The sequence below is a fragment of the Halichoeres trimaculatus genome, unplaced genomic scaffold, assembly GCF_033239565.1.
Source record: "Halichoeres trimaculatus isolate MK-OKI-2021-1 unplaced genomic scaffold, fHalTri1.1 fHalTri1_scaffold_8, whole genome shotgun sequence".
NCBI lineage: Eukaryota > Metazoa > Chordata > Actinopteri > Labriformes > Labridae > Halichoeres > Halichoeres trimaculatus.
The window spans coordinates 33,299,853-33,326,470 of record NW_027437186.1 but is presented as its reverse complement, the minus strand read 5'-3'; the positions used below and the strand labels follow the sequence as shown (position 1 = coordinate 33,326,470).

At 39.1% G+C, this 26,618-nt stretch overlaps 3 protein-coding genes and 1 non-coding gene across 9 annotated transcripts; 2 read left to right on the top strand and 2 right to left on the bottom strand.

Annotated features, from left to right (window-relative positions):
- Positions 1-1,301: 1,301 nt before the first annotated feature.
- On the top strand, positions 1,302-13,209 carry gtpbp2a (GTP binding protein 2a). The gene is made up of 12 exons (XM_074675560.1): positions 1,302-1,706; positions 2,733-2,759; positions 3,927-4,111; positions 4,246-4,354; positions 4,460-4,657; positions 4,887-5,061; positions 10,204-10,423; positions 10,513-10,648; positions 10,730-10,788; positions 10,885-11,056; positions 11,145-11,309; positions 11,392-13,209. Exons 1-12 carry the CDS (start codon positions 1,515-1,517, stop codon positions 11,572-11,574), a joined length of 1,821 nt encoding a protein of 606 aa, XP_074531661.1. The 5' UTR covers positions 1,302-1,514; the 3' UTR covers positions 11,575-13,209.
- trnal-cag (transfer RNA leucine (anticodon CAG)) lies at positions 6,310-6,392 on the bottom strand. Its single transcript has one exon. It is a non-coding gene; the product is annotated as a tRNA-Leu (tRNA).
- Positions 13,210-14,369: 1,160 nt separating the features above from the next.
- Positions 14,370-19,122, bottom strand: polh (polymerase (DNA directed), eta). Of its 2 annotated transcripts, none has more exons than XM_074675558.1 (10): positions 18,907-19,122; positions 18,422-18,556; positions 18,091-18,323; positions 17,833-18,011; positions 17,625-17,728; positions 17,410-17,529; positions 15,943-16,066; positions 15,720-15,785; positions 15,396-15,568; positions 14,370-15,320 (listed from the first exon to the last, which is right to left on the bottom strand). In XM_074675558.1, exons 1-10 carry the CDS (start codon positions 19,041-19,043, stop codon positions 14,399-14,401), a joined length of 2,193 nt encoding a protein of 730 aa, XP_074531659.1. In that variant the 5' UTR covers positions 19,044-19,122; the 3' UTR covers positions 14,370-14,398. The 2 variants fall into 2 exon arrangements, with proteins under 2 accessions (XP_074531659.1, XP_074531660.1); XM_074675559.1 differs by lacking the exon at positions 18,907-19,122 and adding an exon at positions 18,812-18,879.
- On the top strand, positions 19,034-25,529 carry LOC141794922 (polymeric immunoglobulin receptor-like). 5 transcript variants are annotated; one of them, XM_074675565.1, is made up of 9 exons: positions 19,034-19,215; positions 21,745-22,065; positions 22,189-22,518; positions 22,700-22,823; positions 23,022-23,110; positions 23,192-23,226; positions 24,768-24,845; positions 24,950-25,015; positions 25,134-25,529. In XM_074675565.1, exons 2-9 carry the CDS (start codon positions 21,921-21,923, stop codon positions 25,200-25,202), a joined length of 936 nt encoding a protein of 311 aa, XP_074531666.1. In that variant the 5' UTR covers positions 19,034-19,215; positions 21,745-21,920; the 3' UTR covers positions 25,203-25,529. The 5 variants fall into 5 exon arrangements, with proteins under 5 accessions (XP_074531666.1, XP_074531665.1, XP_074531664.1 ...); XM_074675564.1 differs by having other exon boundaries at positions 19,034-19,235; XM_074675563.1 differs by lacking the exon at positions 19,034-19,215 and adding an exon at positions 21,505-21,557 and having other exon boundaries at positions 22,742-22,823.
- The last annotated feature ends 1,089 nt before the right edge of the window (positions 25,530-26,618 follow it).

The window sequence follows — 26,618 nt, the reverse complement described above, 5'->3', positions numbered from 1 at the left end:
ATATATGTCACCCCCCTAGGCCTACATGTCATATCTGAATCAGCACTGACCAATATTGATGTTTTAATCAGTTTTGCGATCATTAAAATACTTCTTTAAGTATTGAATAAATAGGCACATCTTGTCAAAAATAACTATATAAAAAAAACTAAGAACAAAATACAATATGGGCCTTGGGCTTCGGCCAGGGCTCCTTCTAGCTCTGCTAGAAGGGGCCCTGGCTGAAGGCTTCAGACCATAACAATAACTATTGAGCTACAATGATTTGGCTAGAATTTTTGCTGAATTGATGTCACTTTGCTGAAGAAAGTATCAGGCGTACTGGATGTTAGGCTTGCTCATTTGTAAAGGTCATCTCTAGAAGAAGTATCAAAGGTCATGAATCGCATTAGTTTCGAGTACAGTTTTGTTTCATAGTTTATTATTCACGAATAGAAAATAAACATATAATGGCTATTATCTGTAAGTTACATACAGTAAGTGGGGGACTTTCGTTGGTATGTGCAGCATCTAGGCTCTTCCAGCAGAGGTCGTACTTCACCACTACCTTTCTAGGATGTTCAAATGGTGCCTCCGTGTTTAGGTTGAAGGACTAAGCTGTTTTCTGCGTTCACGTCAGTTGTGATCAAGCAATGCTGTACGTTTGTTGAATAGGAGCATAAGCAGCATAACATAAGCACAAACACTAATTCATGAAAAACAGAAACGCCAATCAGCTTTTATTTGATTTGTATTTTTTTTTTCTTGAGTTTGTAAATAGTCAGTTCCACCAATGATCACCACACGATGAAGTTTTTATTTATCTAGTTATTTATTTTTAACATTAACTAAGCTGCAAGCAGCCTGACAGCTCAGAATAAGTCGATTATATATTATAACTACCTTGGTCCTGACCTAGACCATACTGTACTGTTTAAAATTTGAAATAAATAATAAACCCGGACAAAATTTGAAAGCTGGGCAAAGTGAAAAAAAAATAAAAATAAAAATAAACAAAAAGAATAAGTGGAAAAATAATAATTGTTGACAGTAGAAAAACAATATGATGAAATTTTGAATCAGCACACCAACTTTACACATTACATAACAAGATCTCCTCTTTCGTCTGATGCAAAAAGGAAAAAACGAAAGAAAGACAAACGGTGTGTTCATGTGTTCATTTCCTGATCCTATGAAGACAGACGAGCGGGGTTTAAACTTGCATACAATCTAGCCTGAGCTGGTTAACAAGTCTCACCGCTCACGCGCGCTCAGCAGTTGTACAAATCAGGCGCACCCCTTCACTTTAACAGTGTGACGTAACCACACTGTAAACTCAAAAAGAGAACCTCGGACGGTCCTGTTATTGTTCGGTTTGAAGAGTTGGTGGGGGTCGGTGCTTTGTTTTTGTTTTGGGGGCTGAAGGACACTATAAAGGCTCGTTTGCTAGTTTTTTTTTTCTGATAACGTAACATCATTTTATTCAAACACTTATCAGCTAGCTTACAAGTTAGGCTCCTGGGTATCGTTAGCTGATGGATGAGAGGGTATCGGACTTATTTGGCTCAGGAAATGGACACGGCTCTGGGTCTCATACGTCTAACCACAAACAGGGAAATGGCTATGGGGTAGCTCTGAAAAAAGCCTGCGGTAAGAGCAAGAAAGCAAAGACTCGGTTCTCTCGCAACTTCAAACCAAGCAATAACACTCCGTATCTACCTCCAGAGGTAAGGCTTAAACTACCGCACAACTAACGTCACAGCTAGCGCTACGTAGCTAACAATATAGCAAAGCAATAATAGCAAATTTGTGAATTACAATGTGAATTGAGATGTATGTATGTGGGCATTAAGTGGTATTTTTCTCTAATAACTGTGCTTGTTAAGTTATACTTTTTAAAATTGTACTTTGACTTTTCTCTGAACTCAAAGTGACACGTAGCTAACTCGCCGGTAGTAGTACCGTTAAAATGAATTTGATGATTGTACCCGTCCAAAGTAACCTTTGAGTGTCTTTTGCATTTTAATTTGGAATTTCCATTTGCTTTACAACACAGTAGTAATCCCAAAGTGTGTTTTAAAGCCACCTACTAAAGATAGCTTGTGTTTTGCTTGCGAGCAGGGGGACAGCTGTGTTTGTAAATATGAGGCAGGGGGCGGGTTGGGACTCCGTCAAACTATCCAGCGTATCTCAGAAGCACAGTCCCTGGCACTAACTCAAGAACTGTATTACAACACAGTAATGACATTTTACTTCAACCTTTGGTACACAGAGCAAGATACATAAACTTAAACACCCTTAGAAGTGAAGGCGAACATTTAGCATTTAATCCTTTTTCCAATCATGGTCAGAAACTCAAACTTGGGCATGTCTCAACATATTCTCAGTCAGACCTCTGTCATGTCCTCACTTTCCCTCCAACTGCACTGTTCTGCTGTGATCATTAGCATAAGTACACACACGAGATATTTGACACTTTCTGTAGACTTAACCTAAAGAGTATATTGACTTTTACAGTTAAAGTTACAATATGTATTAAGCAGCTGCATATTAAAGCTAGCTAAGCAGTAATACCATTTGTTTAGCTTTTAATGACAGCTTTTCCCTGGCAATAATTTGTCTGCTTATTCTGTCGAATTGCTTTTTAAAAACCTGTTGTCTCATTTCTTTTCAGTCTAACTGAAGAGAAATTAGACTTTTGTTCCTGTTCTGCTTCTGTCTGACCTTCTTTGTTTCTCCCTCTTGTCTCTTAGGCTGAAGAGGGAAATATAGAGTACAAGGTAAGCAAATCGGCTGTCATGCAAATTCAGTGCTGTGTGCAAAAGATACTTCAGAGTTGCACCTTTGTATAACTCAGGGGTCTGCAACCTTTACTTTCATAGGAGCCATTTTGCCTCAGCTCACCTGAATTAAAGCCATTCACGAGCCACAAAATTGACTTTATCTTTAAACAGTATAAAGTCTTTAAAATTCTAAACAAAGTTAAATCCAATACATTTTTACCCAAACAAGATTTTCTAATCAGTGAAATTGTACATGTAATTTCTTAGTTTTTTTTTTAAATAAATTTGCAAAAATGTCAAGAAATTGTGAAGTTTCAAAATTTTGCTTTTATTTTTGCAAATTTTCAAAAATTTGTAAAAAATTTCAAAAATTGGAAATGTAACAAATTTCATAAAAAGAATTACATTTTAATATTTAAAAACTTGCAAAATTTTTCCCAAAAATTTGCAAAAAGTAAAAAAAAAAAAGAAATTTCAAAAATTTGCAAGAATTGAACGACCAATCACTAAATTTAAGAATCTTAAAAAAAAATTGGATCTAAAAATATTGCCAACATTTTTAAAAGAAATTTTACTTCTGAATTTTTTTTTTTGCAAAATTAGAAAAATAAAGAAATTTAAATGACCCCCCCCCCCCAAAAAAAAAATAAAGAAATAAAATAAAATAAAATAAAATAAAATAAAAAACTTAATTGTTAATTTTTTTTTTCTTTAAAGAAAAAAATAAATTTGATAACTTGTAGATAATATTACGCAACTTCTCAATTAAGTGGTTTACTTGTATTTTGCATAATCAAGCATGTTTATTAGGCCAGCCTGTGGACAGTTAAGGAAAATAAAAATTCTACATTTAAATGATAATTTTTCAAAGCTTCAAGGAGCCACTGCAAAGGAGTCAAAGAGCTGACAAACTATGTAGAAAGGGCACTCTCACAGGGTCTGCAGTGGAAAACCAATACCAGGAGAGATTAGCAAGCTCATTTTTAGTACCCAGACAGCTGCTTCCCCTGCCACATAATTATAGAAAATTGATGGGCTTTAATTGAATCAGGCCTACAGTAATCATTTTATCTCTTGGTTCTATGCACCGGAGTTACAGCTTTCTACATTTACACTTGAGTCTTTCAGTGCAGCACTGATTTGTAAAGTCTTTTTCTGGTCTAGCTGAAGCTGGTAAATCCAACACAATACCGCTTTGAGCACCTGGCAACACAAATGAAATGGCGACTGCAGGAGGGCCGAGGGGAAGCTGTCTATCAAATAGGTGTGGAGGACAACGGCATGCTGGTGGGGCTATCGGAGGAAGATATGAGGGCCTCACTAAAGACACTTCATAAGCTGGCAGAGAAGTGAGTCAAGAGTATTCAAACTTTTTCCAGTTGAATCTTGGCGTTTCATCACAATTTAAGATCCAGTGCAAACCTGAAACAAACAGGAAGTATTGAGATGTGATTACAAACGTGATGTATTATTTTTCTGACAGAGTTGGGGCTGATATCACTGTTCTGAGACAGCGAGAGGTGGACTATGACTCTGATGTGCCTCGTAAGATAGCTGAGGTTCTCATTCGTAAGGTGCCTGATGACCAGCAGGTTAGTAGAGCGATGGCGTTTTGTTTTTCAGTTCTTGTTACTTACTGTAGTTGTTGACATATCCTCACTGTGAGCTTGTATGCCTATTTTTTTTTTCTCATTCAGTTCTTGGACCTAAGGGTAGCAGTACTGGGTAATGTGGACTCAGGGAAGTCCACTCTGTTAGGTGTGTTGACACAAGGGGAGCTTGACAATGGCCGGGGGAGAGCAAGGCTCAACCTTTTCAGGCATCTTCACGAGATCCAAACTGGTCGCACCTCCAGCATCAGCTTTGAAATACTTGGCTTCAATAGTAAAGGAGAGGTAAGAGGACAAAATATACCTGAGATTAAATAACGTCCACTCCATGTGTGTACCGCTGCTTATTAGTATCAGCCTAACAACATAACATGATGCAATTCTTTAATTAAGTCATATACAAATAATTCATGCAATGTAGAAATGTTATACTCATGAAGAAATGTCAGTAGCCTGACCCTTATTGTCAAGTTAGCTCCTGAGGATCATGTCTATCTATTTTTGTCCCTTCAAGGTTGTGAATTACAGTGAGTCTCGAACAGCTGAGGAGATTTGTGAGAGTGCCTCTAAAATGATCACATTCATAGATCTCGCGGGTCACCACAAGTACCTGAAGACCACCATCTTCGGCCTCACTAGCTACTGCCCTGATTTCGCTATGCTGGTCGTTAGCGCAAATACAGGCATTGGTGAGTACGATCTGATAGGTGAAGTACCTTAGAGATTTGTCAACAAACATAGGTGTGTGTTTATTAAAGTGTGCTTGTAGTCTCTGTGCAGCGTACCCTCTCACTCTACTGTTGAGATAAGCAAAGTTATCTGTCAAAGTGACACAGCTGGGTAATAGAAACTAGCAGGGCCAGTCTGACAGACAGCCTATGTTTGTGTACGCCCCACCTCCACACTGTAGTGGGCAGCTGTAGCTTAGCACTTGGCAAACATTCGATATCTGACCTTATGTAACAGACCAGTACTCCTGCAACCTTCTCCTCGTTGCTGCTTGTCCAAAAATATCTCAAATACCAGCCATTCATGTCAAAGTCCTCTGACCCCCTGGAGTTAGCTCTGTACAGTCCTGAAAAACCTGAGACCTTCAAATGACTCTTAAACTGTGTAGGTCAACATTGCTGACTTTGCTGGAGAAACACAACTTGAAGAAAGTTATTGCCTTACTATTTAAAGCTTTCAGCTGAGTGCAGCTGTCAGAATTTACATATGGGCTACACTAGTCATTGTCCATGATAAAATACTCATATTTATCACAAAAGACTAGTTTAGACAGGACTCCAGGGAAAATACATGCACAGAAATGTTATGGTACCTGCTACATGGGGACACTGTTATTTGTTGCTTTTAAACAAAACAAGTTTTTCCCGTTAGAGGAAACAGCTCTGGAATATTTTTCTGTGCTACAAGTGAAAAGCAAAAGTGAAAAAAGTAGCAAAATTACATTAGGCCATTAATCTATCATCTTTATTGCCATCACATATTTTCCGTGTCCTTTGAAGAAGAAAATAATGAGCTCTTAAAGAAGCTTCAGCCCTGTAAATTTCCTGTTTTAGAGCTGTCTGAATTCTTCACACAGTTAAAATGCTGTGCCTAGTATTGTCTTCTTCTCCAGGTTTGACATACCTGCTGTTATGTTCCTTCATTTGTTTTTCAGCTTGAAACAGCATTAGCTTGTGTCCCATAGAAAATGGGAAAGGATAAAGTCTTTCGTCTTTCCCATTAAAACCTATCATGGCTAAAAAGACCTTTTATGGTCACAACTACCAAGTATCAGAGTAGAGGATGTGTGCTGCTCTGATTCAATGAGGACAAGCTTGAAACCTTCATTTTCTCACTTATGATTTATTTGCTCCAGCCTTTACAAACTTTCCTACTGATACTATACAAACGTGTTCCAGTGGCTGTTGCGCAAATAAATAAAGGATTTCTGTCAGAAGTGGGATTCGAACCCACGCCTCCAGGGGAGACTACGACCTGAACGTAGCGCCTTAGACCGCTCGGCCATCCTGACATACTTTAGCAGAGTGTTGACACGGCGATAAAACAGGAAGGGGGAGGGGCTGCGACAGGCACGGCATGTGGGCTCAGATAAGAGCAGAGTGTGCCCTCCTGAGCAGAGTCTCTTTGCTGTAAGAAGCAAAAGCTTTAAACTTGATCTGGATATGAAGCAATAAGAAGTCGTAATATATTAATGCAAATAACTCAGACGGGAGTGAAATCAGAGCCTTGGACAAAGTGTTTAGAGCTCTAACCGTCAGTCTGCTGAGGACATTAGACAAACTGTTTTCAGTTGCTCTAGATGTGCAGGTGAAGGTTATGAGGTGTTTTTTTCTTATTCTTATTCACAAATTAACTTTAACTCAATTGCAGAAAGGATTTTGGGAAGTTGTTCACTTGTAAATTTCATGTTGAGTTTTGTTTTTTTTTAAAGATGAGTTTCGTTTTGAAAAAGTTCTTCTTTTAAACGGTGCAGCCCTGTTTTCCTTCGCTGTTTCAAACAAGAAAACAGAGGCATCTTTTACAAGAAAAAAGAAGATATATGCAAAGAATAATAATTGTTTTTGTCAGTAAAACCTGAAGTGAGAAGCAGTGGGTGACTGCAAATTTACTCCATTTCTACCTCACCCTAATGTTTCAGTATTTACAGTATCATATGAAGAGAAAACAGAGAATCCCTACTCCTTGATATGAGACACTTGGTGGAAATAGGTCAGAAGTGGGATTCGAACCCACGCCTCCAGAAGACAAGGTGATCTGAGACTGTCAGGATAGCGTGTTGCTGAATTCTTCTCAGCATCCAACATTTCACTGATGAAGTCGCAGAAATGTAGGAGAGTTTTGATTTTCTTTCTGCTTTTTATTGTTTTATAACTGAAGGCGATTGCCAGCTACCTGCCAGTAGGGATGGGAATTGATAAGATTTTGTCAACACCAATGCCCTTATCGATTCTGCTTATCAATCTGATTCTTTATCAAATCCTGTTGTGAATTTTCTTGGTACAAAAAGGAGCTTTTCAGGTTTTCTGTGTCAACAACATTTAATTGAGTTTATACTGTAAGTGAATAAAATGTAATTGGTCCCTGAGTCTGGATGTTTCTGATACAGAAACAGGTAAAAATTGCACAATGTGACATTAATGTACTGAGTTGTAATATATTAATAATTCAAGTAGGCCATCTAGTGTCTCAAAGTGGTTATAGCAATGGTTTAAGTTGTTTGGAAGCTTTCTGTAGTTATGAAGTCAGCCATGAGCCTTTTAGTTGCCTGTTAGCTTTTAGCATTTGAAATTCTCAGTATTTTTTACAAAGAGTTGATGTGATATGTTTCTGTGATGAAACCAATGTATGCTTACTGCTAGCATATCAATGCAGTTCCCCATAAACGTTAGCATCAAACTTGCGTCATTTTGGTAAATAAGGTGATTTATGTCATTTTGAATGTACTGAATATGAATCTCCTGAGAGAGAGTAATGTAAATTTCTTTATGAAGTCAGCTCTTCAGGAAAACTTCAAGCTGAGAATCCTGAATCAGAGTTTTCTTGGGAAACGTTATCTAACTGCTAATCTAAGATAGCTGCAGCAGACAAGCTTACGAAAGGCCCGGCGGCTCCGGCACAATGTAAAGAATTGATAAGGGAATCGTTAAGCACAAAGGCTAACAATATCGGAGGATCGAAACATTTCTTATTTATACTCAACAGGAACCGGTTTTCGATTCCCATCCCTACCTGCCAGTCACCATCAAAACACAGCACAGTATTTTTTGGTGTCTGTTCCAAATCAGGTCTGGCTGTGGGAAACTGGGTCGAGAATGAGTACCATAACCTGCTTTGCAACAGACAGGAAGAAGACACGATGTCTGCAACCCAAGAGCAACCGTTTAAATTATGAAACACAGAGTAACAGATCTGTGTAAGGCACACGACTCACCTTAGGTCGTATCTGTTGCGAGGCCAAACGCCAGAGAGCAGTTTTTTTCTGGGATATATGTGACTCCTTTAATATCCGTAACCCCACTTCAACCTTTACCTTAAACAGGATGAAGGACTAGCATCACATGCACCTTTACCTTGGGTGTGCTAAATATAACACAAGTAGCAAAACAAACTTCAGCTCAGCTGATGAGGGGTCAAACTATTCTGGGTGCATGTCTGTCTGTCTGTACATGTGTTATGGGTCAGTGCCCTTGAATTCCTCCGTGCTTTAGGCTGAGATGTGACCCACATTTGAAGACAATAACAGTCTCACAGGGGCTTCTCCGGCACATGAGCCACCAGGCGTTTCCCATCCAGGGTTCTACTGCATCTGCAAGATTTTACTGTATTCAGAGAAGTTAGTTAATGATGTAATAACTGTATAGGTTTAGAGTTCCTTGCACTCTGAACCCATCGTCTGCTTTGGATGACATAATAATCACATGTCACAGTGAAATCGACTTCAGCTGAACAGTCAGTGTACATGGTCTACTGACCCTTAAACCTAAATTATCTGTTGGCAGATAAGGAGTGTTATCTTCAGTCACAACAGCTCGAGGAAGTGGAATTCCTTACATATTCAGAGGGGAAGAGACAGGGTCTTCTGTTTATATACTGCATTTGATTTGTAAAAGTACATGTGTGATTCCTTAAAGGGGACATATCATGCTGATTTAATACTTACATATAATATAATAAATTTGAAAACAAGACCTTACACCCCCTGAATTTTCAAAAAATGAGATATTGTATTTTTTCTGATATCCTAGAACGAGATTTGATGCCTCTGAAAATAGGTCATTGCCAGTTGGCTGCGAGATTTCGACTGTCGTGACGACAAGAGGTACCTTTCTTTTTATTGGAGTAATCTGATAAAGCAGCTCCTCCTCTGTGATGTCAGTTAGTCACACAACCGCCACCGAGAGATACACCCACCAAGAGCCGAGTATCCCCCCTCAGATGCTGGATGCAGGGACTCTGCTCTGCTGAGCAGCTCGGCTTTACATGGTGAATTAGCAGTTAAAACACTGTAGTTTTAGCAGACGTTGTGATATTTGCATGCTTGTTCTGACATGCACTGTGAACCCGGACCACAATAATGCTGCGGTAATAACATAGTGACGAACTGACGGTAGAGGCAATCTTTAGACTAGACTTTCAGCATGATGGATAAAACAGACAGAGAAAAGTGAAGGAGCAAGATGGAGCCCTGTTATAGAAATAGTTTATCGGTGAAGTCTGCCTATATTTCCACGTATAAACTATACATGCTACAGTACCGGTTTGACTCACCACACTGAAGCGTCCTGAGATGATCTGTGTCCAGGTGGATTTTCTTCCTCCTGAGCTGCAGAACCGTCCGGGTCTGACTCGGGGTCCAATACAAAAGGACGTATCCTACACTCTGCCATTTTATTAGTGCTATCAATGCCTTACGGTGAAGTTTTGGCAAACAGCAAACTCGCTCGGTCTGCCCCATCCAGTATGGCGATTTTGTAAATACTGCCATGCTGCAAAAACCGCCCCCTGGCTCTACCCCCTCCGCCCCTCTGATAGAACTGACCAATCAGAGCACAAAGGGCTGTGACGTTGCGAGGTTACTGGAGGTCATTCTCCAAACGGAGCGTTTCAACGAGATCTTCAGAATGGCCTAAAATGAGGATATTGAGAACGCTATTGTGGGGCAATGAAGGAACTAAATGACTTGTACTGAGGGCACAAATGCGTTACAGCCATCCTAGTCTGGCATAGTGAAAAGGAGAAACAAGCATGATATGTCCCCTTAAAAGAATTTATTGTGAGGCTTGTGCCAGTCTAACTTCAGTCTTGTCTTTCCTCTTCGCCAGCTGGTACGACACGAGAGCATCTTGGAATTGCCATGGCCCTGAAGGTGCCCATCTTCATCGTCATCAGTAAGGTGGACCTCTGCACACGAGCCACAGTGGAGCGCACGGTTCGGCAGCTGGAGCGTGTTCTGAAGCAGCCGGGCTGCAACAAGGTGCCCATGGTGATAAGCAGCACAGATGACGCCGTCACAGCAGCGCAGCAGTTTGCCCAGTCGCCAAAGTATGAAAGGATGAAACATACAGAAAGAACTGAATGTGTAGATGAAATTCAAAATGTGATTTTACTCATGCTTGTGTTTTTCCTCGCAGCATCACGCCCATCTTCACCTTGTCCAGCGTGTCTGGAGAGAGTCTTGACCTGCTGAAGGTTTTCTTCAACATCATCCCTCCTCTCAGCAACAGCAAAGAGCAGGAGGAGCTCATGCAGCAGCTAACAGAGTTTCAGGTAGAAGGTTAACTGGCACAGACTCTCTCTGCTTATACATTCATGATATTGGTGTGATTAAAGCATTGTGCATCCTCACAGGTGGATGAGATCTACACAGTGCCAGAGGTGGGGACGGTGGTAGGAGGTACTCTGTACAGGTTAGTGTGACTTCATTCTTACTTTCTGCATTTTTGTTCATTTCTGTAATGTGTTGATCGACTCTCTTACACCCTGTGTTCTTATTGGATGTCCAGTGGTATATGCCGAGAGGGGGATCAGCTCGTGGTAGGGCCCACAGACTCAGGCCAGTTCCACAAGTTGACCGTGGGAAGCATTCAGAGGAATCGCTCGGGATGCAGGGTACTCAGAGCGGGTCAGGCTGCAACACTCGCCCTGGGAAACTTTGACCGATCACTGCTACGCAAGGTGAGAAACTCAATGCCTGGTCTGAGAAACAGCGAAGCTGTCATTATAAATTCTGATTTGTTGACGTCTGTGGATTTTCCACTTTCAGGGCATGGTGATGGTGAGTCCAGAGATGGATCCTACCATCTGCTGGTTGTTTGAGGCTGAGATTGTGCTGCTTTTTCATGCAAAGACCTTCCACAAAGGCTTCCAGGTTACTGTGCACATCGGCAACGTGAGACAGACTGCCACTGTGGAGGCTGTGTATGGCAAGGTGAGAATACCTGCCTGAAAAGATTCAGCATTTAATCTTTTCTGGGTTTCTCATTGTGTCTTCTCTTATTTTTCATGTACAGGAGGAGCTGCGAACAGGGGAGAAAGCAGTAGTTCTTTTCAAGTTCATCAAACACCCTGAGTACCTGAAAGTAGGCGCTAAGGTGCTCTTCAGACAGGGTGTAACGAAAGGTATCGGCCATGTCACCAAGCTACAGCCCATTGCGCAGTACCTACCGACCCAAAGCGAGGATGAGGAGTCCTAAAACTTCCAGGAGAGCCATGAGAAAACACCGTCCCTCCAATAAACGAGGTGCTTCATGAAACAGCCCCTGCTCTCTCCAAAGAACACCCTCTTTCTCACGCAGTAAACCCCTTTAAGAGGATTTTATTTTACCACCCTTTTCCAAAGCCTTTCTGTCACTATTGCCCTTCGTTTTCTACTTCAGCTTTTTAGAACTGCTTTTACTTCACCCATTTTTTTGAGTTTGAAAGTGATGCATTATAAGGCACTGGTAGACGTAAACCCAACAGCGACCTACTCATCATACCACTGAGCAACGTCTACCAAAGTGATACATTGACTGTCGAGAACACGAGGTTGTAGTGCACACACAAAACTGCTCTCACACACTTTTTTAAGTGCTTCTTACACAGTTTTCACCAAAACGCACTCCTATAACACATTTTAACATAAACACACAGACTTGCACTGAAACATGATTGCACAATCGTTTACAACCTTTACTAGTTTGAGATATTCAGACCTTAACGTCGACGACTAATGTCACTGCTGTAACATCAACACAGCAACTTATTACCAACATAGTGCCTGAATGAGAAGTGAGCAATCACAATCCTTTCTTGATGACAACTTGTGATGTACGGTAACAGCACTGACGAATTTTAGTTTGTTCGTTCTATATGCTAAACCATCTTCAGGCCATGACAAAGGCACTTTATGTAGATGTAAAGGCAAGCACTGCGAGGTATGCTAAGTAAGACCTAGCCTGTCAGGATAACTCACTTTGGCAGTCACCTTTAAGCTTCTTTTTGTACACGTATGTCTATGTGAATAATGTTTTTGTCACAAAAGATGCCTCACAATAGTGCAGCAGATTAGAAACAATCCTGCTGCCTATCCTTCAAGTGCTTTAGTTACTCAGGTCAGTGAAAACATGGTGTTAGACAGCATTCCACTCACACAGGGCTCCTCCTATGGAGGTGTCTGCTGGTGCACGGGGGGTAGAGGAAAAATAACAAGGGTGATTCTCCCAAAGACAAAAGTGTAAGCATGGATTCGATGTTCTGTATGCTGCCTACAGATGGAGGCACTTGATGTCCTCACTTATGTTACTGATGTCACTAACTTTGGAGCATTTAACACAGTGCCTGGTGGAACTACTGTTCGTGTAGTTTTCCACTACACCTCAAAGTTTCACAACTTCAGTTGGTGCTACTCTTTAAAGTTTAATGTAAGAAAATAACTTGAAATGTCAGCTTCAGCTATCTGTTCATGCTGTTAGCCTCGTCATTGGTCTTATTCTAGCGTGTTGGTGTGATGTATTCATAGGTTGAGGTCCTGCTTCCTTCTATGTGAAGGAGACGACTGAAATGTTATGTTTTGTTATTCCCATGTTGTTGCTATGCACAGTTTGTGTGAAATAATCAAAGAGAGGGAGGCTAAAGATGCATTTCAACCAAAAGATTTCTATTCACAAAGTTTTAAAACCAGGTGTTTGTTTTAATACACCTGAGAGAATTTTATAGCTTTCTAGTAGTTCTGGGTTTTACGATTCATTTTAACACATTTTTCACTGTCACCGACACTTCTTTACTGTTTCGAATTACGCTTTCAGACCCGTTTTCCTCTCAGTTGAAAGTGTGGTATTTTGATTATTTGGGTGAATTGCAATATTTATGTACAGATCTAATTTGTGTATCTTGATGTACACGAATAAAACTTTTATTGTCTGTTAAGAATGTGCAGTTGTTTTATTTGAAGACAAATAGAGAATTGCTCAAAGTTTTCAATCATGTCATCATACTTAGTTAATGTTTCATTTACTGACTGGCATGTGCACGAGCCATGACTCAGCTCATAAACTACAGATTAGAAGGGTTTAATTTCCTGGTGCTGCACCTCTGAATCTGCTCCTCAGCTGATGCAAGAGAGTGCAAGAACAAGTTATTGATCCCATTAAAGGTTCAGTGTAGATAGACATTGTAATACACCATGAAAACTCAGTTTTTTATGTTGCAATCCCTTAAATATTTTTTTAAGTGTTTAAAATAAATTTATTTTTCTGGATCTTGATTCAAAGCCTGACTTGTAGCAGACTTTTCTGCTACAATTTGGTGTTAGTTGCAGGTTTGTACGATGACTTGTTTCCTGACAGTGTTGAAAATGATGATGACCCAGTACATATTTCATATTCCAGACTTTAGTATCTGGAATATTGGCAGGATCTGGATCGTACTTTTACATCTGTCAGAAATTATGGTGACCTTGTCTTGTATTGTTTTGCAAAGCAATCCCACCATTTATGGTGGAGTTATATGCACATATGGTGAAAACAGCCCTACCTCACAAAGATAAAAATCCGGATCACCTCCAAAATTTAATCACTTCTTCTTTATCTAATTTTTAACATTGCCCAAAAATTTTATCAAGATCCTTTGGTAACTTTTTGAGCTACGATGTTTACAGACAAACAAACTCACATAAACATAACCTCCTTGGTGGAGGTAATTACAAGTCTTTGACTGATTGGTGCCATCTACTGGCAAGTAAAAATATTGCAACAAAATTCACACTGTCCCTGCTTGTAAAAAAATATCTTTAATATACTAGCATCTGAAAAAGTTCCTTACAAAAATCAATTTTCTGCCATTTCTTACACTGACATAAAAAAATAGCACATTCCTTCAAATAAGTTCTATGTTGCATATCTTTTTCATTATGGCTTCCCATTCTCTGAGGAATTATGTTTAATTCACATATTTCTACATTTTTTATTATAAATGCGTAGAAGCAAAATTGTGTATTTTGTTCTGTTAAAAAAAAAACTGCAGATCTTTGTGACAGTTTCAGTTCTTCTTGAAAAAAGAATCCAAAGTTCCTGAACCTCCACCCTGGGACTTCTGCCTCTTGGGTTGCGGTCCTGACTGGCCCCTGCTTTTGGTCTTACCCCGTGTGGATTTTCCTGAGCTGGCTGATCCTTCTCTGAAAGAACCCGAGGGGACATAAGGAGAAGTCGTGACTGTGGAGGATGAGGATGAGACAGTTGCTGAGGATGAGGAGAGGGACTTCTGGAGGTCGAGAGCAAAGTGGTAGTCATTGTGTTCAGGCATTTCCCAGACCAGCACCTTCTCACCACAGCGTTCACAAGCTAACATGTCTTCTGCTGCCACAGCCAGAGGACCATTATTCACTTCTGGAACAGTGTCTTCATCATCTTTTGGCGACTGAGGAGAAGTAAAGTCTGAGGTATGATGTTCCTGTAGCTCTGACACATCTTCAACATCTTCAGTGTCTTTCTTCGGCCCTGGAGTTTCTCCTATCTCAGTCTTATTGCTTGTTGAATCTGTGGTTTGTAAGCTTCTTTCAAGACTTTTCTTTTGGAAGAAAGAGGAAATACCTGAACTGGGACTTGCTGATTCATTTTTAGAGTTAGAGAGGACAGGAGGAGAGGAAAACTGACTTTTAGTATTTGTTTCTAACGTATTATCAGAGGTTTGATGTGAAGAAGGCTGTGGAATTCCCGTGGAGCTTTTAGCTTCAGCTGTTGGTTTTTGTTTCTCTGCTGCCTTTTGAAAGAAGGACTGAATGGAGCTGGGTTGTTTGCATGTGGCACCATTTTTCACTTCAGGTGGTGACTGTGTGGAGGACTTAGTCGCAGCGCTCTGGGTTGACGTCACATCGCTGGAGAGAAAGCCTGCGATGCTCCCTGCTGCCGGAGTGTCGCTGAATTTGCTGGCTGAGAGGTGGAGCAGGGTGAGGGGTGGAGTCCTGGGGAAAGAGTGCTGTTATAAATCACACTGGACTCCTCCAACTATTAATTCTTAATCTGTAACATGTTATTACCATGCAGCCTGGTGGTTTCCAGCCGTGTTGAGACACTTGATGATGGCAAAGCTGTCAGTGGAGATTTTGTTGGCTTCATACTTCACTAAAGCACAACAGCGGGAGAAGCTGCTCGGCCTCTTGTCCCCAAGCTGACGCACACCAACTGTCAACAACTTAGCCACTCGACCGTTCTGTATGTGGTTGAGAAACGACAGGAAACATGTAAAACACAGTTATATTTACTATGCAAAATATTACAGCCAAACCAAGCACCTGTGCTTAATGCCAGAATGAAACGACAGAAATGGACTGAATTGTAAACCATGCACTGCACTTGCTCACCACTTCTTTATCCTTGGTCAGCCTCTCCTCCAGCTCAAGGGCCAGCTGATGAAGCCAGTACTGAACCTGGAAGAGAATGATTCTTTCTCATTGACATTCAAACTTAAAAAAAAAAAATCCTGTGAAATACTAACATGAATCCACAACCCTCACAAAGTAAATAAGGCTAAAAGAGTAAAAAACAGATGGTAGAATAATTTTCAATGGCACCCTTGGATCCTACCTGCTCTTTTGTAGCCAGGGATGTTTTCCCCGGGAAGTTTTTACTGCAGCCGATGGACTTCGGAAGTTGTCTGGGTTTCACTGCTTCAAACTCAATCCCCCGGCACAAATCATGGAGCCACTGGCTGCAAAGAAGAGAGGATTGGTTAGAATTTGTATATTTTTTCTCTGCAGACTTCATTAAATAATGTTTGGAAAAACATAATTAAAACTTTTCTATATTAGTCTTTTTGAAATACTAAAAGTTAAGTGCAGTGTTACATGCATAAACTAAACTAAACTAAAAAATAAAGTGCATGAAGTTTGTCACTTTAACTACTGTGATGTTAAACTAATGTTACAAAGAAATTATTGGGTGAAAGACGTGTTCAGTCGGTGAAAATGATACATGTTAATTGGTGTAACCAGTATTTTCTCATAGAAAATCTGATAAAATCTAAAAGTTACTACACTGTAAGAAATTAAACTTAAATGATTTTAAACCAACTGACCCAAAAACATAGAAAAGCATTCATGTCTATGGCATAAAAACATATATCATCAAGTTCAGGAATTAAATATTTTGGTTTTACTTTGAGATTGTATCTATCATACAGTCTATAGGCAACATACAGCTGAGTAGCTCTTTGGCGCCATCTACCACAGTGGAGGTGCAGAGGACAATCTTATGTCAAACTTGACTAAAATATGATTTTTTAATTTTTTCAAAAATATCTATATTAAGACTAGGACTGAACAATTAATAAAATTTAAACAGACATTGCAATGTAACAGAGTGCAGTTTTCAAATCACAGAGTCTGCAATTAAAAAAAAAAAAATTAAAAAAAAAATTCATGTATTCAGGCCTGGAGGGGACACAGTAACTTGTGCTCCTTCTGCCTTAAAACAAGCAAAAGTCAAAATGCTGTTTTTTCTGGCAAAAATATTACACGTCTACAAGGATCGAACTTAAATCAATCTGTCAATATTCTACTGTGATCTTGATAGTTAAATGAAGATATATTATTCGTATCAATTTATGCTTCAATCTATTTCATGTCATCAAAACATGTAGGCCATACAATAGAATGATATAGAATGATTTAACAATTGTTTTTAGTAAATAATGCAAAAGACCCCCCCCCACCACACACACACACACACACACACACACACACACACACACACACACACACACACACACACACACACACACAAACATAAAAAAAATAAAAATAAAAAATAAAAAATAAAAAAAAAAAAAAAAATTAAAAAAAATAATAATAATAAAAAAAATTGCATGCTAAATCGCAATATTGGTCCAAATAAATCGCAATTAGATTATTTTCCAAAATCGTTCAGCCTTAATTAAGACTTATCAGAAATATCAGTATTGGATTGGGGGTGAAAGTATCACAATATAATGCAAGTGGGTTTACTTCCTTAGCAGCTATCTCATGACACTTATACAGCTTAGGTTCGTCTTACCCTGTCTTTTCTCCAAAGTGCTGTCCCAGTTGGGCCTGGGAGTAGCGAGTAAGATCTCCCATGTTCTCTACCCCAAGAGTTCCTGTTATCGAGGCGCCCAGCTTACCTCCCAAGTTACGGCTGCACCAGAGAAATAATCAAGATATGAGTACAGTGTGGACTTAGTCAATATTTTTTCAGTGTAATATAGCAGCAGAGTAGAACTTTTAACTCACATTTTGCTGATTGGCAGAGAGTTGAAAAGCACTGCCACAGAGCCCAGGGGCAGAACAGTTTGTCTGTTAGGCTTGTTCAAACCACAGGCTAGTTTGGCCAACACCTGGAAAAAAGAATGAAAATCTGTTCTCACACCAAAGTCTGCAACTACTCCAAAGTTCTGCACCCTGAAAACAGTTTGAATGAATCATTTGGAGGTTTTCATACCTTATTGTGGGATATTCCAGCTGAACAGCGGAAACCTGTTACTTTCTCCACAGCAGCCCTCATTTCCTCCACAATGAGCGCGCCCACAGTAAGCTGCAGCTCTGCAGAGCTCTGCTCTCCCTGGAGGGAGTCAGACAAGGATGCAAGCCACTGAAGGAGACCTCTGGACCTCTGCTCCTCTGGGGAAAAAAAAGATGTTAAGAGTTTTGATAATTTGGGGATTTTGTTAAGTGCCAATTTACAACAACAGCCTCCAACCTTTATCCAAGGGAGCGTCCTCTGAAGATGCCTCCTGCTCTGGTGGTCTTTGTGGGTACCCCTGAATGTAGGTGGCCTTCAACAGGTGAGGCTTGATGTGTTTGTTAGTCACTGTTTTCAGTCTCTGCTGAACTGCAGCAGTCAAGTCCATGTAGGCCTCATCGATGCTGGCTCTCTCAATCACAGCGAAGCGAGACATCACCTCGATCACTTCTACACTGGCGTCTCTGTAACTACAAAAGAGGAAGTGTGTTTTTCCCCCCCAACTAATCGAAAGGTCAGGAAGATTAGAAGGGTTTATATTCAACATTTAATATTCACCCAAACTTACTGTGTCAGGTCTGCCTTGCCATGAGACTCCCGTACACGCGCCACCTGTAGATCTGGACACAGCTTCTTGGCATCTTCCACCCACATGTTTCTGGTGACACCATGGGCTCTGGCCTCGTAGCTAACAGCTATGATACTAACAGAGGGTGACAATGAGTTTAGACCCACGTTTATTTTACAAACCACATGAATAAGTGAAAGGGTGAGAGGTAAAGATGGTTATCCTTGGAAAACAGAGGCGGGTGAGTTGCCAGCACAGAGACAGATATTCAGATGGTCACTGCAACTGACATGACACAAGCTGAGAAGCAGAGCAAATAAGCTTGCAAGACAACAGCACTGAGTAAAAAACAGACACATTATGACAGGAAGGCCCTTGATTTTTACTAACTGGTGTTACCCTGAGGCATAAAAACCCTGCTTCATGCAGCTGTAAGTTTCAGATGCATTGATCACCAGGAATGAGTCTCTGTGCTAGGAACTCACCCGCCTCCTTTCCACGTCTTGTACTGCGCCACAACACAGGGGGTGTTCCTCAGGGCCGGGTTGATCCTCTGCTCCACCTGGACGTAAAAACAATCCATGTCCACTAACGCCACCACTCTCTCTTTTCCGTACTCCATTACTGACGATAATAGTAATTTAGTAGCGCGAATACAAGTTCCTCTTTCTGTCGCTTTGTATTTCGCGCATTAGTCAAAAGTTACATAAAAACGTCATCAACAGTCGACGTGGGCCATTGCGTCGGCCATTGCAGTGAGGTCGTCTGGAGAGAAACCCTGACCAGAAATATATGTAAGGCTGCTGCATTAATGGTGATTGCTACGTTTTGTCTCAAATATTGTCTTTACTAAGTTATCCTTTACGTCAGTTGTCATGTGTTAGTGATACTTCTAGCAGACTAGTTTCCCGTTGACCCCTTCACAACCTACGTCATCATAAAGCTGTGCACGCGCTTCTTTTTTTCTCAACAGCTCTAATTTAAACAGGAAGTATATAACATTGTTTGTGAATGTAAAGCTTTCTATAGAAGGACAAATTGATTGTAAGGATATTATTTTTGGTATTGCTACGAAGAGTCTCCCCTCAAAAAAAGTTTTTGTGTAAATTTAATGTTGTTGTTAGCCAAATATCACATTCATAGCTGTAAGCATTTAAATCAAAAGCCAAAATTTATTGTATTCAAGTCACTGTTGTCCTCGTATTTAATCTCCTTAAATTATTGCACAAATGCCAAAGCCCAGAAGACCAAAAATGTATGCATATAATACGAAATGTAATATATATATATATATATATATATATATATATATATATATATATATATATATATATATATATATATATATATATATATATTTATTTATTTTTGTACTTTTTTTGTTTGTTTGAGCCTCGAGCTTTGTTTTTTTTTGGATGTATACATTGATATATATATTTTCACTAAAGAAAAAAAGCTTAAAATAAATAAGTAAACAGGAAGCATGCAAGGAACAGAACACAAGAAAAATGTGCCATTGGCAATGTTCATTATACAACAAGGTTATACATAATACAAAAGTCAATTGTTCAATAGCCTTTTTATTTGTAGATTTAAGCTTAAGGTAAAGTTACATTTCTTTTTTAAAAACATGAAAGCAAGGACTTTTCTTAGAAAAATAATTTTACGAATATGAAATTTTGCTAGAAATAAAATCATATTCATGAAAAAATCAAATTTTCCTTCTTTCTAGTATAATTATGAAAAACAAAGTAAAACAAAATCTTTAGTACTGTGCATGCAGTTTAGCAACGGAAGTGGGTCCATTAAATCAGACCACAGACTGGAAAAAGATTATCCCACAAATTGTCATTAATTGTAAAAAATTATTCTGTTCTAAAATTTATTCTTTTCTATATTCAATTCGATAAACAGTCAATGATTCAGATGAGCTGGCATTCTTCAAACATTGAATTGAAACTGTAAACAGAATAAAAAGTGCCTGGTTGTGACATGGTCCGAGGTCATGACAAAATATGAAACCAAAGACTCAATATGAAGAGAAAACAAAAGTGGATGTTAAGTTCATGATTAATGGAAATAGACTTGATGTTCAAAGTAGACTACGGTTTATTATCAAAGTATGCACTTAAAAAACATCATTCTTATGATTTATTATGATATTTGGTGCCGTTCTCTGAATGGGCCTGGTTTTGTGGCTCCTTTATTATGACAAAGGTCTCGTACTCAGGAGTCTGTCTTTGGGTTGGGAGTGTTTCTGGTTTATTGACACAATTTTGTGTCTCAGTATTTCACATTATGTAAACGTGTACTGGTAATGTAGTAAGCTTTGAGTGAATCATGTGGGTTTCTCCACTGAAAGCTGTGAGTCATTTACCATCAGTCAAAATGATTTAGTAAAAATAGCATTTTATGGTGGTCGACCCCCCATAAATAACTTCACAAACTATTGTACTTAGTGGTACTTCGTTGTCAATGTGTGCACTGCCGTAACTATTGATGAACATAAGGTAAGCAGGCAAAACAAGCTATCTTATGGGTAATTAAAGCCCAATAGGAAACCACTGTATCTATCATTTTTGTGGTTATTTATACAATGTGTATTGGCTACAGAAAGCAGCTTTTAAAACTTTAACAATGCACTAGAGTAGGCTGTAAGTGTTAGCAGGTTTTTCTAACTAGCCTACTATTCCCTTCTCTAGAGCTTAAGACGTTGTAAAAGTTATAAGTCTAATTTTCCTGTTCTTGTTTAATGACTTATTTGTTACTGTTTTCATTTTGTGTGTGCGTGTCTGTGAATCACCACACCCTCAAACTTTTAAAGCTAACACTAATTACTTTTTTTTTTTATCCCAAAGGCAAATGTAACAGCTAAGTTTTAAACCTTTATGAGTCTCTAAAGTTAAGTAACAGTGTTGATATGTCCAACTAATAAAGGAAGTACGCTTCAGAAGAGTCAATGCCAATGTACCAAATTTTACTGCTATGTAAATCAGTCTGTGCTGATACTGGTAAAATGGGGAAGAGACTGAGCTGAAATGCGGTTCTTGACAGTGCAATAGTTCATTTTCCTTCAACACTGATGCAGGCATGACTTCTCCATTTCTTCTTTACCTTATACTCTCTGGGCTCATGGGTAAGTCAAGGCTAATGAGAATATTGTGAATAAATGAGTGTATAGTGTGATATAAGTGTTACAGTTAATGTGAAATCAAGATGTGAAATCATTTCTAACCTGAGTTATGATTCTTGATGCAGATGTTTGTTGGATATGAGATGCATTAGAGGGCAATTTTTAAAAACATTTTCTGCTTTTTTCTCAGGATTTCACTGTGAAGTCACAACAGTGAAAGAGGTATCCGTCAAGGCTGGAAGCTCTATCTCCATCCCATGTCTCTATGATTCGTCCTATAGTAGCCATGTGAAATACTTGTGTAAAGGACCTCGTTGGATTTCTTGCGACTATGCTGTTAAAACAGACAAACCAGACAATACAGGCATGTTTTCAATCTCTGATGACAGAAGGCAAAACATCTTTACAGTGGTCATGAATGACCCAGATAGCTCTTGGTACTGGTGTGCTGTGGAGAAGGCAGGCTCAACCCCAGATGTCAAGAAATACTTTTGGCTGTCAGTCACTAAAGGTAAAATCTTTTTTCCTAATTACATACCGTAGAAAACTAGAAGAAATCAGTTATTCACTAACCCTTTTATTGGAATTAAAATAGACCTTGCTCAATTTAATCTTTCTTTTTCCTTCTCATAAGATGTACCAAGTCTGTACGTGGACCAACAGGAAATCACAGCAATGGAAGGAGGAAGTGTGACTGTTTTATGCTACCATAAAAACCTGAAAGAAAGAAGGTGGTGTCATTTGGATGGAACCTGTGTGACAGGACAGAGTGGATCAATACATGAAACAACAGTGACCATCAGTGAAACTTACCCTGATGCTTTCGGTGTGACTATGAGTGGACTGAGAACAGAGAGCAGTGGCTGGTATTGGTGTGACAGTGGAGACTTTCAGATGCCAGTGCACATAACTGTTTTTAAAATAAGCTCATCTACAGTCACAGCAGCAAACACCAATACAGCAAGTAAGATGCCAACTCTTCAATATCTGTCAAAAGAATTAGACCATGATAAAAGTTAGCTAAAAAAAATGTTTCAATTAGTGATTTCTTGCTGGAGAGAACATTTTTATGTCAGTGTTAGAAAGAGACTTTGACATCTTATATAAAAATAAACCTTGATTTAATTTCTAATGAAATTTTACAGGAACAACCTCCAAAATTCCCCTGTTTTCTTCCGTGCTTCCAGATGTTGGGCCTAACACATCTTCACCCATGCACTCCACAGAAAGTCAGGCAGGAGGGGAGAGCCTGCAAGATGAACCCAAGAGGTAACTCCTGTTTCATGTTTTCACTTCTCCATCCTCTCCGTCTCACTTTGAAGAGCATCATTTTCTTTATACTTTGCCATCTTTTCTGAAAAACTGAGGCACACTGAAGTTATCAGCCGGAGGAGACGACCTATAAGAAAAGGATGTATAAGTGTAACAGAGTTTTTTTAAATTCATTAAGTTTGCCTCTCATTTTAGTTTCACCCAGACAACTGTTCTCATCATCGCCCTCATCTTCCTGCTGTTGTTGGTAGCTGCTGCCCTTTTAGGGTGGAGGATCATTCGACGTAAGTTTGTGGTCAGTCTGAAACAAACTCAGGTCTTCAGGCATCTGTTGTAATGAAACACCTTTGTCAAATGTGTTTTAGGTAAGTCCAAACCTGAGGCTTCTGACATGACTGGGGTAAGTTACCAACAATCTTTTAGCATTATGTTCTGTGATCTTAATCAGCATTATCACCCATGCTTTTTAGTGAGAAACAATTAGAGTGAGTGTTTTATTTTTTTTTTTAATTGAAATAACCAAAGGACCAAAACATCTTGAGATATGATAAGGTAAACTTTATTGTCCCCAGAGTAAAATTTGTCCTGGAAATAAGTGCAGTGCTGCTCACAGTCATAGACTGAAAAAAAAAAAAAAAGGACGTCATCTTGCTCGGCTCGAAGTGAGGTCTCCACAAAGACTGCTCCCCCTGGTGGCTGGCTGCAGTATAGGTTTAAAAATCCGGCTTTCCAGCCGTCCCAGATGGGCTGTGGTCAAACATTAAAAAATTAATACACCTCGTAGAAATGTTTCTCATGTACGATTGTTGTGGTGATTTGAAGATATTATTTGGCTGCCTTGTATCCAAGTCCTCTTTTTTCTGAAAAGTTTCGTTTTCATTAGTTATACGAGGTGAAAAACTATGCTTTATGTAACGTTTAAGGATGATTGACAGCTTCCGTTCTTGTGTATTTTTTTTCAGGGATTGTAAAATATGTCGGGAGGTAGAGTCAGGAAGTGATTAGACTCTCAAAAGAAAAAAAAAAGATTATTATTTTGTCTACTGCGTAGACTCTGGCTCCAAACTGCTACAACGGTGGCGCCTGTGACGGTGGAATTCTTGCTTAAAAACTGTACCATGATAAATGGCGGAGCCACGCTGTCCACTCTATATACAGTCTATGCTCACAGTCAATTCAACCATCATTCATTCATAAGACAGCCCTCCTGCTCGTACAAAAGTGCATTGTCTTACATTACCGCAGATTTTTTGTTAAGTAAAGTGATGGTAGTCAGGAGAAAGGAGAGTTTAAAGTGCTTACTTTTACTCTGCTAGCTCTTCCACAGGGCAATTATTCATATTCTGAATAAAGAACATGAGAGGAGTCGTTTAAGCTGTTTTGTGTCCGGCTCCGACAATGTTTTCAAAGATAGTTTAAAGGGACAGGTAATTTTTCTTACCTACCAGTTTCATAGTACATTGAAGCATTTTGTTTAACTTAGATTTACACTGAACAGATAAGGAGCCGAACCAGGCTGCCACCCCATATCTGGTCAGACTCTCATAACAGCATTATAGAAGTTCGGCATCACATTCGTACTGACACCAAACAATCTGAGCCTATGAAGAAAATGCAGTCTCTGGGCAAATTTGGCACCTAAACAGTTTTATAGAACTAATTTTCATCATGATGCAGCAATTAGCATAGCATTTTCAATCTGGATTTTAGCAGTGACTGAGTTTTTTTTTTTTTTTTTTTCTTAGGAAAATTTCTATAAACTTAAAGTAGCCACTAAAATGGCCTGGTTGATCCTGACACTTGCCCCCAGCACATGCATATTAAGACTACCCTCTGAATGCAGATTCACTTGTCCACTAATATCAATGAACAATAGTGCAGTTATACCAGAAAACATAACTGTAGCAGAATAAATGCATTATATTAATTCATCCATCACAGGACTCACAAACTGGGAGTGATTCTGATGTACAGTACTCTGAAATCCATCATAATAAAGGCTCTTCTGTCCAAATGAAGGTAAGATACGAGTCTTCATTGTTACAACGGTAAAACAGAAAGCACAACAGAGTTGGCACAATTCCCTGAAATGTATTAATTGTCCTGGGCCTTTCATCCAACAGAACCGAATACCTGAAGACAGTGTGACATACAGCACCATTGTGATGAAAGATCACGTGCAACAAGCGGTATGTAGTTGGTTTAAACTCACAGGGATCTAAATACATATCTGTAAATAACTGAAACGACTTAGTGTACGGTTGGCCCATCGTCATTTTACAACCTGTGCTTTCTTTCTCTTGTTAGACTGGAACAGCAGATGGAAGCGTGATCTACAGCACAGTGAACAAAAACAAAAAAAATAACCTTGAATGATCCAAAGATAAAAGAAGACATTAAAATATGAGATCACTTCTGAAATCTCTTGTCCCTTTGTGCAGTCTATCCGTCAGTTGGTAATGAAGAAACACTCTGTCCCTGTTGGTATAGTTTGCAAACCAGTGCATTTACAGCTTATGTAATTCAGGATGCTTTTTATCTTGTGTAAGATTCAAAACTGTAATCAAAGACAAGAAGTTTGAAATATGGAGCCAAGCACAAGTTAAGTCACAATCAGTTTAGATCAAGGCCTGCTGAAACTGACCTGACACAGGAAGTGGCTTTGATGGCTAAAACGGTTTCATTGAGTGAACCAACCACTGCCCCAACACATTGTGTTATTGAAGTCTGAAATTATTTCAAGAGGAGCTAAGACAAAAGCTAAATCATCTGTGAGGCAACAGTCAGATTTTAATTCAAAATATTTGGTTACGATCGAGCTGAAATGTATTCACTGTTTGATTCTGTCGTGCACACACAGACTTTTGTTTGTTCACTCTGTGGTATATGTGTGTAAACACACACACCTGTTCAGATCCACACGTCAGGGGGGAGCTGTTTTTCACCTCCAATATCAAACAAATGTTTTCCAATTGTTATAGCTGATGTGTATCTTTGCAAATCTGCAAAAGCAGTCGTACTTCTAGTTGACAAAATCAACCCTGAGCTCTGCTTTTTCAAAGATCAACTATCGCTATGATGCACAAGGTAAAAATTTGTGATGAAGTGAAGGAAATCACAGGTAAGAGAATATTAACATGCTTTTTTTAAAATAGAGAATATAATAGGTATTTCAGTGAGGTAAATCAGTGACGTCTAAGTGCTGGCAGTTGAAGTTTTTGGTATGTCTCTGCCTGCTATAAAAGAATTTGTCTCTAGATAAATGGTTCTGGCTATTTCAACATATCTGGTTTTATTTTATTATATAAAATGCAAGATGCACTTTTATGGAGTACATGGTATTTTTATTTCTATTTTTATATTGTTATATCTACAGAAAACACAGAAGTTTTTCATTTCTGTTGATGTTGCACCTATGAATAGACCAGGACTCTGTCTTCCGTTTGACAACTGTATTCTCCCCGGTGTTGTATTTTTTAAGATTATTTTCCCTCTGAAATATTGCATCCTTCATAACCAAGATACACTGTACAAGCATTTTTTTTTCTCTAACCTTTACCCCCTGACCCTGCACGTCACCTCTAATGCAGGTCAGAGGCGTCACACATTTAAAAAACAAAAGGATCAATAAGGACTTTTCACTTTTTAATCAAACTAACATGAAATGACAGTACTCCAATCATTTTCCCAAAATTAACATATTAAACAAGTGTAAACTAACATCATTTACTGTATATGTCCTTACTTATAGTATAGTGTGCTTTCTTCTGCCTAAATGAACTGTATACAAAT